At 38.2% G+C, this 14854-nt stretch overlaps 2 protein-coding genes across 2 annotated transcripts; one reads left to right on the top strand and one right to left on the bottom strand.

Annotated features, from left to right (window-relative positions):
- Positions 1 to 3943: 3943 nt before the first annotated feature.
- On the top strand, positions 3944 to 5030 carry LOC131883362 (putative nuclease HARBI1). The gene has a single exon (XM_059230816.1). The coding sequence runs from the start codon at positions 3985 to 3987 to the stop codon at positions 4813 to 4815; it is 831 nt and encodes a 276-aa protein (XP_059086799.1). The 5' UTR covers positions 3944 to 3984; the 3' UTR covers positions 4816 to 5030.
- Positions 5031 to 5113: 83 nt separating this feature from the next.
- LOC131883363 (uncharacterized) lies at positions 5114 to 6037 on the bottom strand. Its single transcript, XM_059230817.1, has 2 exons — positions 5801 to 6037; positions 5114 to 5733 (listed from the first exon to the last, which is right to left on the bottom strand). The coding sequence occupies exons 1-2, from the start codon at positions 6024 to 6026 to the stop codon at positions 5213 to 5215; spliced, it is 747 nt and encodes a 248-aa protein (XP_059086800.1). The 5' UTR covers positions 6027 to 6037; the 3' UTR covers positions 5114 to 5212.
- Between the last annotated feature and the right edge of the window lie 8817 nt (positions 6038 to 14854).

A 14854-nucleotide genomic window follows, 5' to 3' on the forward strand; every position in this document is an offset into this window, starting at 1 on the left:
CCTCATACTCATACACATCATCCATCCATCCATCGCATCCATCCATCCATCCATCCATTCATTACAGTACAGACAGACACAGACAGACAGACAGACAGACAGACACGACAGGACAGACAGACAGGACAGACAGACAGAACAGACATGACAGACAAGACAAGACAGACAGACATGCCATACATACATACACATACATACAATACATACATACACAACTAATCATATACTACATAATACACATAAACATACATACATACATACCACATACATACACATACATACATACCATACATACATACATACATACTCATACACATACATCATACATTACCATACCATACATACATACATACATACATACCATACATATACATACATACACTACATACATAACATACATACATACATACATACATACATACATACATACATACATACATACATACATACATACATACATACATACATATACCATACATACATACATACATACATACATACATACATTACATACATACATACATACATATCATAATACTACATACATACATACATACATACACACATATACATACATACTACATACATACATACATACACACATACATACACACATACATACATACATACATACATTACATACACATAACATACATACATACATACATATCATACACATTACATAATATCATACATACAACAACCACATATATTCTTATACCATACATACATAAACATACATACATACATAATACATACATAAAAACATACATATAGCTACTCATTACATAACATACATACATACACTCACTTACATACATACATACATACATAACATACATACATTTACATACATACATACATACATTACATACATACATACATACATACATCACTAATACATACACATAACATACATACATACATACATACATAACATACATACATAACATACATATCATACCTACTACAACATACATACATACATACATACCATAACATACGACTACATACAATACACACATAACCAAATACATACATACCATACATACATACATACATACATACATACTACTACATACATACATACATCATACATACATACAACTTCATACTACATACTATACATACATACATACATACATACTAGTCCAGTGCTCTTTGGAAGTCAGCGGTTCAGAGGAGTTCGCTTACAACTACAGAACCACCCCCAGATATTAAGCCATGAACACCGGAAGCATCTACAATATCAAAATGGTATTTATTTCAAACAACATCAAAAAAACATACCCATTCGGAAAATAATGAGCGGCAAAATGTCTAAATTGATTGATATTGTATAACAAAAATCTTTTTGAATACAGGTTTGATGTAATTTGATTTTCCTTCCATGGAAAGTTTTAACACATTTGTTAAAGAGTGCATTGTTATTTCGACAGATCCTCAGACAAATATTTGATAATGCTTCCATTGCCTTTGTAGCCTGGAACTTACCTAGATTCATAGATTTGGAGAAATCCCAAAAAGGCTTGCTGAAGTTTACAATCATTGCTTCCTACCCATCTCCCTAAAACCTCAGAAGTGAACAAATTTGCAGACCTTCAAACGAAATGCGATCGAAATTTTGGTAAAAAGCCGGCAAGAAGTGACAATGAACAAGTTCTTTAAGATTGTTATTGATAATTCATGACTTTGTGTCTTGTATATTTATGAAGTAGTCTAAGCTTACACTTCGCTTGCAAAATTTAGATAATTTTAGAAAAACACATAATCACCAAGGTTTTGAAATGATTCGAAGTTTTGACAATTGAAGTTATAAAGAATTGGAATTGATATGCTACTGCTCATACAAAAGACGGAACGATAATAACCAGGACTGTCCTACAGTAATAATGCAACTAAAATTGACAAACATGCAATCTAAAATAAAAAAGGGCTAAAAAGAAAGAAAAAATGAAAAAAAAATACATTAATGTTTAGCTCCATTTAAGCTCTATCCTTTGCAACAAAATCATAGGCGAAATTATCAATAAGCAAAAAGGCAAAGGAATGAAAAATGCAAAAGGATTTTCAATGGGAGTACGCAAATTTTCTTCGTAAGCACTCTACTCTACGGCATGATTATAGCAGGTCACAGTTGTTGAAAGAGCTTCATCAAGTTTCCAAAGAATTGCCCTAACAGATCTTGTCTTTTTCTGCCACTCAAAATCATAAAACCTCACTCTGATTTTTATGGTATATGTATCCTATTTCATTTTCAAAAACTGAAGAAACGTTATCTCGAATGATTGAAAGAGTAGCTTGCAAAAAATGAAAATAATAAAGCCTTTTGAAAAAAAATATACTTTTTTCCAGCATCAAGAAATATGAAAAGGGTAAGAAAGGACAAATTGTTTCCAAAAATCCGGAAACATCAGTAAAAAGTCTACATTTTAATCTAAAATGGCAAAGATATGCAAAAACGCAAAATGATGCAAGTAGTGCAAAAAGATCGGAAAATCCAAAAAATATGCTTATGTAAATTTTGGGCACCACTGATAATCACCACTCACGGTGGGATTTAGGGCCAACCAATTGATTGCCTTTGAGATACAGATGTCAAGACTTTTGAAGCTGGTTTTGGTATTCGTTTGATCAAATACCGCACTAGGTTAGAGCCACTATAATAGAAGAGTACGCGCATGAGATTTTTGGTCCCAAAACGTCGTTTCCATTGTACTGTGGTTCTTCAGTTGATCCCCAAGGCGGCTTTTTCTGTGTTATGTATTCACTTCATTGTTGTAAAACGTAGCAAGAAAATGAATTGGGTGCAAGATTTTTTTAAATCCAAAAAATATGCTTATGTAAATTTTGGGCACCACTGATAATCACCACTCACGGTGGGATTTAGGGCCAACCAATTAATTGCCTTTGAGATACAGATGTCAAGACTTTTGAAGCTGGTTTTGGTATTCGTTTGATCAAATACCGCACTAGGTTAGAGCCACTATAATAGAAGTATTTTTGTATTCTTATCTTTAAATCAAATTTTGTTTTATGAAATATCAAAACAAAAATCAATAAAGAGAGTAGAGGAGTCAAAAGTCTCATTGAATGAGACTTCTATAATGAAGCCCAAGTCTCGTTGAACGAGACACCAAAAGTGCCTGTATAAGCGCTGCTCGCTGTGCTCTTGTGGTTTAAAAAAAGTGAAATACTGCTTTGCGAGCATTAAAAGCATTTTTCAATAACTGATCTCAATAATCGAATTTAAACCTAGGGATGGTTTAAATTAAGATTTGAAAAAAAGAACCATATCCAGGTTAAGTGTTTTGATAACCCCATTTTCCCTCTACTCCCTCATAATCCCCATCAAAAAGGGGTCTTTTTGTCTAGTGCATTAACTTGCCATACTTCATTGGTTGTACTGTGGATAATCAATTCCTGATTTTAAGTATGATTTCTTTTTTCCACAAAGATTCTCGGGTTTGTAGCGATCCAAGGGAATGAAATTCCGTGTAAGTCAAGGTGCGTCATAATTTATAAAATATTTGGTCGTGCAAACTGTTAGAATTAGCCGCTCTAGGGCACCCTTGAATGTAAAGCTTGTCTGGGATAGCTAACAAAAAACGATCTAAGTCACGTTTAAAACTTAATAATGGGTCATCTAATGGATAGAATCGTCTAAGAGAGCACGGCAGCAAGTTGTACAAAGTTGGTGCCCGATTTAAGACAAAAGAAGATTTTAGGTGCTATTTTGGTGCCATACGAGCTTGACCACTTTGCAGCTTGTCCGCTTGACCGCTTTGCCCGATCTGCTTCCTCCTATTCGGAATTTTCGTGGCAAAATGCTGACATTAGCCATAGGGATAAGCGGCATAGAAAAGTAGTTCCATTTCATGCAAAAAGCAAAGATATCTATGAAAATTGATCACAATGAAGCTGTTTCACTGCACAGCTGACAGCAATACCCTAAGTTTTTCTGTCGTTTTGTCTGCATCAGTTATGGAGTTTACCCGAGGAATTCAGCGTGTTTGCGAAGGAAATCGGAACTTGGGCGATCACTTGGACATGATATGCGAGTTTGAAAACCTGACCCACGCTTTGGGGCCAGCATCCATTCCCAGACGATTTTGCAAGGACAGAGAAAACCCCCTGGAGTTTCTAAGACCTCACGAGTTCAAGATCGAGTTCGGGATGCCGAAGGAGGTATTCAAAATATTTTTTCACAAGATTGCACCTCTTTTAGAGAGAACAAGGCAAGGCGCAAACCCTCAAGTTCTCCCGCCGGTTCTTCGGTTTGTCGTGTTCCTGCATTTCCTTCGAACAAACTCATTTCAACGGGCTGTTGCTAGTCAGCACTTTGTTCGTGTGTCACAGCCTGCCGCTTGTCAGACAATCAATGAGGTCGCGGAAATCATTGCTAGTTTCGTCCCGGAGTACATTCAGTTTCCGGGAAAGGAAGAGCAAGATTTCATTGCGGAAGCATTTTACCAGGAGTCCGGAATACCCGGAGTGGTCGGCATTTTTGATGGCACTCACATCCGCATCAGGAAACCCGAATGTGCGAATCCCATTCCAGAGCGATTTTTCAATCGCAAGCACTACTACAGCCTCAATTGCATGATGGTTTGTGATCACCAAAAACGGATTCGATACTTTACGAATAGTCATGCTGGATCTGCTCACAATGCTCGGATCTGGAATGAAAGTCGTCTTCGATGTCAACTTGAGGACAACTTCTCCGTTCAAAAACCAAGATTCATTCTTGGAGATGAAGGTTATGGATGTTCCTATATCTTGTTGACCATGGTTAGAAGCCAACAGCTTGCCTGAGCCACTGACGATGACCTAAGGCAAAAGATGGTGCTCTACAACCAGGCTTTAAAGACAAGCCGAATCAAGATAGAACATTGCTTCGGGATTCTTAAGAAGAGGTTTCCGACCCTCTTATACAAGTCCCGTTGTCGAAAACTCCAGAACACCACTAACATTATTGCTAGCGCTGTTGTACTACACAACATGCTCATTTCTTATAGACAACTGTACGACCCAGCCTTGCCTCATGGTCTGAGTGAGCAAGGATTACAAGACCGTTTGCAGGACCAGGATATGGTCGAAGTTCACCCTGAAGGTTGTACAAATCAATTTCGTGTTCGTGATTTCATAATAAACAACTATTTTTAACATATCCCCGTTTTATTGGAGAATGCACTCTGTAAAGGGTATTTTTTCAATTAGGGCGGGTGATCAGTCGCTGCTTAGCCAGTTCAAGGTCAATCCGGCATCGCTCTTTCTCCATCTTGAGCATGTCTCTCTTGATTTCGAGGACCTCGACTTCTAGCTCTGCCTCACGTGCCTGCGACTCTGCCTTTCGGATTCTAAGGATCTTCTCCTCCTTGGCAGTCTCCAACACTAAGAGGTTCAGCTCCTTTTCAGCTTCGGCAGCCTCGGTGCGCATCTCTCCCGTTCTCTTGAGATGGCTGCTTTCTTGGAAGGCTCGAGCTGTCAGGTATTGACCAACGGCACTACTAGTGGATTGACGTTTGCGACGAACTGATGGTGGAGTATTTGATGAGCTGGTACTGGGCACAGGTCGAACTTCTTCTTGAGCCTCTGCTTTTTCGATTATCATCTTGACAGGTTCGGGAGTTCTGGGCACATCAATCAATGAATCCGGCGACTCTGCTCTATCGGGGATCGTAACAAACTCCACCTCGTTCAAGTCAATTTCCTCCACAACGTTGTTTGATTCTTTAAAAGATGTTTGCTTTTGATAAACCAATCCTATTTGTTGGAGTACACGTAATTTTCGCATTACCTGGCTCTGCTGCTGTTAGGTTGTTGTAATTCATAGGGTTCCTTGTAGTCTCGCTGTCCGCCCCAAATCCTGTCCTGACCCCATCCTGACACGTCAATAAAACCCGCTTGTCCTCGGAGTTCAATCCGCAGGCCTGCGATGGACCCCCTCCAGTCCGAATAGCGTCTCTTATTGCCTTACCCTTCTTCTTGGCGTCCGACTTAACACGAGCCCACTTCTTGGCCATGAACTTCGGGTCGATCTATGCATCAGACCGTCTTTGATTGGGTTGGCATGACTCCAGGTTTAGCTCCTCCGCTAGGCTAGTTAGGATATCAACCTGAACTTGGGACTTTGGGGCCATGATTGCTGCACCATGTACAAATTCAGATTAGTCTTTTTGATCCCAATTTTTTCACAACACAAATTGCGTCCAATCAAAACCATAGGGATATCAGATCGACCAATCACGGACAATAGGAATAAGCAAATGCTNTCCTCGGAGTTCAATCCGCAGGCCTGCGATGCACCCCCTCCAGTCCGAATAGCGTCTCTTATTGCCTGTCCCTTCTTCTTGGCGTCCGACTTAACACGAGCCCACTTCTTGGCCATGAACTTCGGGTCGATCTGATCACCGGTCAAGTCGAAATACTGTTTACAAAGCTGAAACAACATCATTGGATTGCTGAGATCTTATTATAATGTGACAATTTTGTTATTTTCTTACTGCAATCTATGCATCAGACCGTTTCTGATTGGTTTGGCATGACTCCAGCTTTAGCTCCTCCACTAGGTTAGTTAGGATATCAACCTGAACTTGGGACTTTGGGGCCATGATTGCTGCATCATGTACAAATTCAGATTAGTCTTGTTGATCCCAATTTTTTCACAACACAAATTGCGTCCAATCAAAACCATAGGGATATCAGATCGACCAATCACGGACAATAGGAATAAGCAAATGCTTGTTCAAAAGGCAAGCGGTCAAGCGGACAATTTTTTGATCGCTTATCCGCGTTGAATGGCACCAAAATTTGAAACGGCAATGCGGATAGGGATAAGCTGTCAAGCGGTGAAGCGGAAAGATCCACGAAAATAGCACCTTTTAAGCCCCTCACAATCTTTTTATCCAAGTGATTGATTTTTTGGCGCATATCACATGAAATGCCTTGTCTCTCTCTAACGCTATGTCGTATTCCCAGGTTAGGACAAAGGGAATGGAGACATTTAAACACATAAAGGATTAGGTAATGTTCATACCTACGCTGAATACTGTATAATCCTAATGATTCGAGGCGTTCCCAATAACTTAATTTAGACATCCTGTCAATATATCTCGTGAAACTCTTTTGTTTTTGTTCAATCTTATTTAACCCCCCAACGGTCATAGGGGCCCAGATTGGGGAAGCTTATTCAAGATGTGGCTGGCCTATTGATTTGTACAGGGTTTTCATAGTCAGTACATCTCTGGACTTGAATGTTCGATATATCCAGCCGCAAGTTTGAAAGGCCTTGGTTACTTCTGACTGTACATGCTCTTCAAATTTACCATCGTCTTGAAGGATTATCCCGAGATCCTTGATTGAATTTACCGATTCGATTGGGTTCCGGTAATTATCTATATAAATAGGGGGGTCAATACCAACTTGGTCGTATGTCATAATACGGAATTTATCCCCATTTAACTCCATGTTCTGTGCTTGAACCCAATCATATATTGTGTCTAAGTCGCTTTGCAACTCTGTCCAATTTGCTGTATTTCTTCCAGACACTAGCTTGGTATCGTCAGCATAGGAGGAGATTACAGACGCAAGGGGTAATTCATGTAGTGGTGCCAAAAAGAGTACGAAGAGGATTGGGCCTAGTATAGTGCCTTGCGGAACTCCGGCAAGTACGACTCAAGCACTGTTCAACTCGAACAACTTAGGTACGGTTGGTCAGGAACTCTTTGATCCAAGAATACGTATTTTCATTGATACCTATTTTACTTAAATAATTTAAAAGTAGAATGTGGTCTACTTTGTCAAAAGCTTTAGCAAATTCCAAGTAAATAACATCTGGGGCATTCCACGTCAAGTGGGTACACCTTCACGGCACTTTGTCTCAGAATGTAATGAAATTTCACACGGTCAATGCCTAGGTTAAAGTTGATTCGCACCAAAAATTTCAGCCCCATGGGATCAACATGGCCTATAATATGGCCATGTCCATTTTGGGCCAAACCACTTGTCCATCGGTGTTTGAACAGCCATAACTCCGGCTGTAGTTATGCAATTGAGATGAATTTTCTATCAAAATACTCCTGAGGCAATGGCCTTTCAATAGAAATGAATTAAACAAATGCACCAATTGTAATTCGGCGTATTATGACCTTAATTTTCCTTTGACCTTTGACCTTTCCAAAAGCATGGTCCGGATTTTCTCAATTTTTGGCGTGTGGATAGTTCTATGTATGTTCTTTGTATGTTGCAAAAATAAAAATGGGATCTCCATGGGTTTAGATTTGGCAAAGACTTTTGTGAGCGTAGGTCATCTACTTTCACATCTTAGAGGCGATATCACGCAACCTTTTGCAGTGATACAGTCTTCACGGTGGTTATATTTTCTGGTTAAGTGTTTGCTCAAATGCCAAGACATCTAGATATGTTTTTCTTTGTCAAACAGACAAAAGGAACAACTTTTGTGAAATACACATGTTTAAAAGTAGCTCAGATAAGTGTGTTAAATCACTTAAAGTGCATTAAAATGCACCATTGTCAAAAACGTAGTCAATCAGTATTAAACAAACTCTTAGTTATGTATTGACGTAAAATTTCATAAACTTCTATTCCGCAGATGCCTAGATATTACAACTTAAAGGTTGCGTTTTACGCCTTAAAAGATCGAAAAATCAAAAGCTTCATTGAAGTTGCAATTGACAAGTATGGCATCAAAATTGTGAAATATTGACATTAAGTAAGTTTTAAGTTATATTGCAAACAACATTCGGGCTTTTCTACCTGCTTCAGAAAAGTGAAAAAATTTCATTTATATTTTAGGCATAGAATAAGCTTATTATATTTCTTGGCAATTGCTTTAAGCTATAACCGGAGCAATGTCAAATTCGATGAAAATGCAATCCTTTAAAACGAGATATCTTATAGTCTGCTCCATGGATTTGAATAAAATTTTAGTTGGAAACGCACCTAAGGTTACTTCCAACATCTATTGATCACGTTTTTAAAAATGCTATCTCTTTGCAGCTTTTAATTGGATTAATATTCTAATCTGAGCTAGAATCCAAAATTATTTTAACAAAAAATGTTCCTTTTGTTTCAATAACGGCGAAAATCATTATTATAAGTCTTGGCATTTGCAAAAAATCTTTATCAGTATTGTTAGTAACACCGTGTCTTGAAACTGGCGCTAAAACCGTCTCTCAATCGGGTTCGACGGGATAAGCCGGTTTGCTTGTTCAAGTCGCATTTGCAATTTGTTCCAAATGCATACCTTTACCTTTTGTCATCAAGATGATTTGTATTATTTAGTGATCTAAGTACTTGAGCAGAGTATTTGCTTAGCTTTTGGTCTTCTTTGGAGACATCTTGTGCTCTACCAAAAAATGTTGATAAATCACCTGAAATCAAGGTTTCCAGATGTCAGAAAGATTTACTATTTCTCCCATGGCTGTGCTGCGCAATACAAAAACTGTAAGTCTTTTCTCAATCTCAATGGCCCTAGAATACGCCCTGGTTGGCCCAGGCTTCTGAAACTTACTGTGTGACGTTTTTCTATGTCAACAAACAAGTGTGCCAAAAATTAGCAAAATCGGAGATGACTTGCCGTGAAATCGTCAAAAAGTGTACCCACTTGATGTGGAATGCCCCATCTACACATTCATTATGTTGTAGTCTCTCAATTACGTCGTCAAAATGTTGAATAAGTTGAGTCACTGCTACAATGACTATGAAACCCATTTTGTTGGTCAGGAATACTACCTTTGTTGTCAAGGTATTGTAGAAGTTTTTCATTATCCACCTTTTCCATGACCTTGGCAATATTTGACGTTAGGGATATTGGTCTATAATTGCCAGTTATACCCCTATCTCCTCCTTTATAAATTGGCACAATATGGGCAGTTTTTAATTGGATAGGCACCCGACCCTCTGATAAAGACCTATTTATAAAGCGTGTTAGTATTGGAGCAACGACCTGTGCGGTGCGTTTTGTCACGCCATCAGGCCCTGGAGCACACGAAAATCTGCTAACGAGGAATTGCTGTTTCCCAAGTGGGGGTCCATTGCTACATGATCAACTGGGATTGAAAATACAGAGGCAAATTGATTACTATGGATATTGGCTAAATTGACTGGATTAGATACTTCTTCATTGTTCGATAGTCTAAGGGGCCCTAGAGGGGGATTGGCTTTCCGGTTGGAGTTGGCGTATTAGTAAAACGCTTTTGGGTCGAGTTTAACATCTTGGACAACTCTCCTCTCTTTCCAGAACTGATCCTTGTCCAGCGAGTTTTTCAAAGGAATGTCGATGGTTTTAATCATATTTTTAACATTTTGGGATATGAATCATTCATCATCCAGGGACTTTAGCCTCTTTACCAATGACACCTGTTTCTTGAAGAGCTTTTGTCTCCGTTTCGGAATAGTTGCTTCATTTTCTTTATTCGCCAAAAGAGGTACTCCTACTTGGTCACATGCCCCTTCAAGCGAGCTTATGAGCAGTGTCATGGCATCGTCAATGTTAGGCTCCTGTTCCATTTTGGGAACAAGGTCAAAAGATTTTATAGTTGAGATTATCAAGGGCCAGCATTCTCCATGAAAGCAATACTTGGCAAGTTGATCTCGATTTGGAAGAATGTGAAGGTAGGCATCTACTTTTGAAAAAGTGAATATCTTACCCGGTCACAATTCAAAATAAGTGTCACGAAACCACGTGGGGCACGCATTGGATTCAAGAGCTAGTGCGAGTGAAGGTTGGCTATTTTTTTTGTCTTATTTCTCCTACCTCAAAATGTTGAAAATCAGTGCTGCTTCACTGCATTTTTCTGGAATTTCCTGTGCTTCATTTGCCAAATTCGTTAGACTTGCATTGAGGGCATTCAAGTTGGCGTTATCAATTTCTGAAGCTATCATCATCTACTGTTCAAAGGGACGGTTTCTAAAAAAGTGGCTTGATTAAAGTTGCAAATGGTTGATTAGGCTAACATATGCTTTCTCTTGTTTTACCTTTAGTTCTTTGCCATTAATGCATTAGACATGTCAATGGATTTTTTGGCATTTATCTACTGATTCAGACATGAGGGTCCTCAGGGAGAATCCTGGAGAAAAAAGGGAAAAAAAAACTTGCGTTTCTGGCTTCCTTCCTCTTTGACCCCCAGCTTCGCTTGTCTCTTTGGATTTAACCAGTCATTTTCTGTAACTCAGAAATTTCTTTTCACCTTGAAGACGTTAATTATGATTAATAACAATTTGACTAAAAATAGTTTAGCGTCATGGCAACCCTTTTCATGATCGATTGTCGTGGTAAAATTCAAAATCCATCAGACTCAAATATGCCCACTATTCATAACACAATGGCACAAGTCAGGAATCATTTGGCCGTCAGAGGCTGGCTGATTGGGGGGAGAGTACCTAGAAACCCAGGATGACCCAATGATCAGCTCTCGAAAATCCCAGATTCCGTTAGAGTATGATTATCAGTTTTAGTTTGAGCTACAAGAAGCTAGATTGCCAATTTAAAAAAAAACCTGGAAATTAAACAGGTTACAAAGGGCGCAAAAACGTAGCAAATATGGAAATTGTGTTCCTACAAATTCCCAAATCCAAGAGTCTTCCCTTAAATCTGGTCAACCTGAAAAAACCCTCGGCAAATTAGGATTCAGCGGCCTTACGGGCCTTATGTCACAAAGTGCAAGCATAATGTAAACAAGGTCTGTCATAAGGGCCCTTATTTGCAACGTCAGACAGCCTGAACAAAACGGGAAGACGCACGGTAGATTGCTAAACAAACCACTCGTAACGTGCCATGAAAGCTATTTCTTTTCCGGACATTATGTGAACCAGGTCACTAATTATACATAAGATTTTGAAAGAATTAGCCAAACATAATACAAACGCATTTTAATTCTATAAAGAGGAATCAGCCCCATCGGCCCGTTATTTGGTAGAGGCTGAGTCACAAAGCGCCCTCTGAAGTGCAGAACCTAAACCATATTTCGTGCAACGTAAGGGGGCTTTTGGTTGAAAGTGCGGGTAAGCAAAGTCGAAGGAGTAAGCAATCCTTGTCAGAGTGAAAAGGCGATAGAGGTGGGAACTTCAAACCGAACGAATATCGTCATTTTCAAGGTCAATGCTTCAGATGTTCCAGTCATTAATCTTGTCAAAAAATGTTCCTACAATAAGACATTCATGTAGCCGATTCAGAATCAATCCAAATGGGGTACCCCCACATGGTTTCTTGAGTGCATATGTATCTTGAGATGCGATTTGTACCCAGTTGCACCTAATGCGAGTATTAGATAGTTTCGTGAACGCACATTTTGAAATGCTGCCTTTCAGGCTCTAAACACATCACCACTGAGGAGTTGAAAGGTATTTCAAACCTAGTGTAGAGCCACTATAGTAGAAGAGTACGCGCATGAGATTTTTGGTCCCAAAACGTTGTTTCCATTGTACTGTGGTTCTTTGGTTCACCCCAAAGGCGGCTTTTTCTGTGTTATGTATTTACTTCATTGTTGTAAAACGTAGCAAGAAAATGAATTGGGTGCATNACTGTGGTTCTTTGGTTCACCCCAAAGGCGGCTTTTTCTGTGTTATGTATTTACTTCATTGTTGTAAAACGTAGCAAGAAAATGAATTGGGTGCATTTAAAAAAAATATATTTAATCTTTAAGGCCTTTAAATTGACAAATTAGTCGGGATCGAAGGTTGACAATCCCTGATAACGCAACCCTGCTTCCGGCTGTGTTCACAGGGATGCCAAAATGTCCGCCTAAATCATTTGTCATAGCAAATGTCAAGACTTTGTTTCTAATTCTAGGATGTAGTAAGAAACTCATTGTTGCACCGAAATATTTTTGTGTACGTGTTGTTGAGTGAATGGGATGATCTGCATGACTAGTTTCATCGCCTCTTTCTGAGATGAATTGGGCCATATTTGGAGTTCACTTTGGCAATCCTGAAGGCAAATCAAAGGTTTCTAAGTTCTACGCATATGAGCCGGAAACGGCGATACAAAAGGGTGACTGTATATAGTTTTGTAAACTGTTTATAATGATGATGGTGAAAGATTTTATAGACAGTTAGAGCCTATTTTCATTACATTTGTGTTATCCTTTTTTGGCTTACTTGCCTATATTCATTCATCAAACAAATGTTTCGAGTATTGATTCAAACGGGTTATCAAACTCGACCTGATTTAACCTAATGTCATCTCCCTGCTCTGACGCATAATGCAGGGATGGAGGCCTGAAGGCGCGTTGGAATCTACTAAAGAATTTTGTGTCCGCCCATTCAGGAACGCCAAATTCCTATCGGTGCATGTTTTTGAATGTCAATATTCTTGTTTTTGGATGTTTTCAACAGCACTTTCAATTTTTACTCCACCCTCAATTCTTTAAACCTGACATTTTTAAACGAAGGAAATGAATACGAATGAAATTACACTTACTTCTACCTTAAGTTGAAGCTTGGCAAATGGTAGTTTAACAAAATGTACGCATCACTTTTGCCAATCCAGGGCTAAGGTTGCATCAATTGTGAAACTGAACCTTCCGAATCAGCTAAATTATTATTTTTTACGGTCGTAGTGACTATAGAATTAAAAAAATCTTGCACCCAATTCATTTTCTTGCTACGCTTTACAACAATGAAGTGAATACATAACACAGAAAAAGCCGCCTTGGGGGTGAACTGAAGAACCACAGTTCACAGATTATTGTAGCTGTACTTTTCTGTTTTCATGTATCTTCTTATTACAAACAGTTTTTTCCAGAATATGATGGTAAAAAAATTAAATTTATAGGGAAAAATGCAACAAAAGATGCTCTAGGATCTTTATTTAAGCATGTTAAGATAATCACTGATAAAATCCAGTTACCAGGTTCCAATGGAAGAGGTAATAGATTTTGGTGAACCAAAATCATGTCACATTTGTGAAGAAAGCTTAGATAGTAATATTTTTGTTAGAGATCATTGTCATTTTACAGGGAAATTTCGGGGATATGCTCATGAATCATGTAATTTAGACTATAACCTAACTAAGAAATCGTTTATTAATGTTATTTATCACAATTTTAAAGGTTATGATAAAATGCTCATGCTGGGAGCAAAATACTTTCAAGAAAAAAATTTTAAACCTTTAGTTGAAAGTAGTGAGAAACCAAAATGTGTAGATGTGAAGTGGTCACACAAAAAAAATATACATGATATTGCCAAAGATTATGAAAAAACACTTTCATACAAATGTCGCTTCATTGACCCTTTTATGCATCTATCAAGTTCATTGGAAAAACTTGTTGAGAAACAAGCTGGATATATTCCAAACAAAAATCTTTCTTTTACCGAGTACATCAAAATTATTCCTATCCATAAATTAAGAAGATTGTTTCGTGCAATGTAAAGCCAATTTAAAAATGATAATAAGTTTGTATATATGCTACGAAGAGGTGTTTTCCCGTATGGTTGGTTTACAAGTTTAGATCAATTAACCTATAACAAAACTATACCATTTGGTGAGTTTTATTCTAAACTTAAGAAAAGCAACATGCTTTTGGAACATGGAAGAGGTAATAGATTTTGGTGAACCAAAATCATGTCACATTTGTGAAGAAAGCTTAGATGGTAACATTTTTGTTGGAGATCATTGTCATTTTACAGGGAAATTTCGGGGATATGCTCATGAATCATGTAATTTAGACTATAACCTAACTAAGAAATCGTTTATTTTCATTTTATTTCTGCTCCTTCTTTTAGTTTGAGGGCCGCCCTAAAAATGACAAAAGCTTGAATTCAGCTTTTAACAGATGCAGATATGTATAATGTTGTTAAAAGTGGTACCAGAGGGGGCATTTCACAAATT

The sequence above is a fragment of the Tigriopus californicus genome, chromosome 7, assembly GCF_007210705.1.
Source record: "Tigriopus californicus strain San Diego chromosome 7, Tcal_SD_v2.1, whole genome shotgun sequence".
Lineage (NCBI taxonomy): Eukaryota > Metazoa > Arthropoda > Copepoda > Harpacticoida > Harpacticidae > Tigriopus > Tigriopus californicus.

What these genes read in the sequence shown, in the direction of transcription:
- LOC131883362 (XM_059230816.1), top strand. Translation starts at nt 3,985, where the DNA reads ATGGAGTTTACCCGAGGAATTCAGCGTGTTTGCGAAGGAAATCGGAAC.
- LOC131883363 (XM_059230817.1), bottom strand. Translation starts at nt 6,026, where the DNA reads ATGGCCAAGAAGTGGGCTCGTGTTAAGTCGGACGCCAAGAAGAAGGGT. An exon ending in CCTAACAGCAGCAGAGCCAG is followed by an intron (nt 5,734 to 5,800) that starts GTAATGCGAAAA and finishes CATCTTTTAAAG; the next exon opens with AATCAAACAACGTTGTGGAG.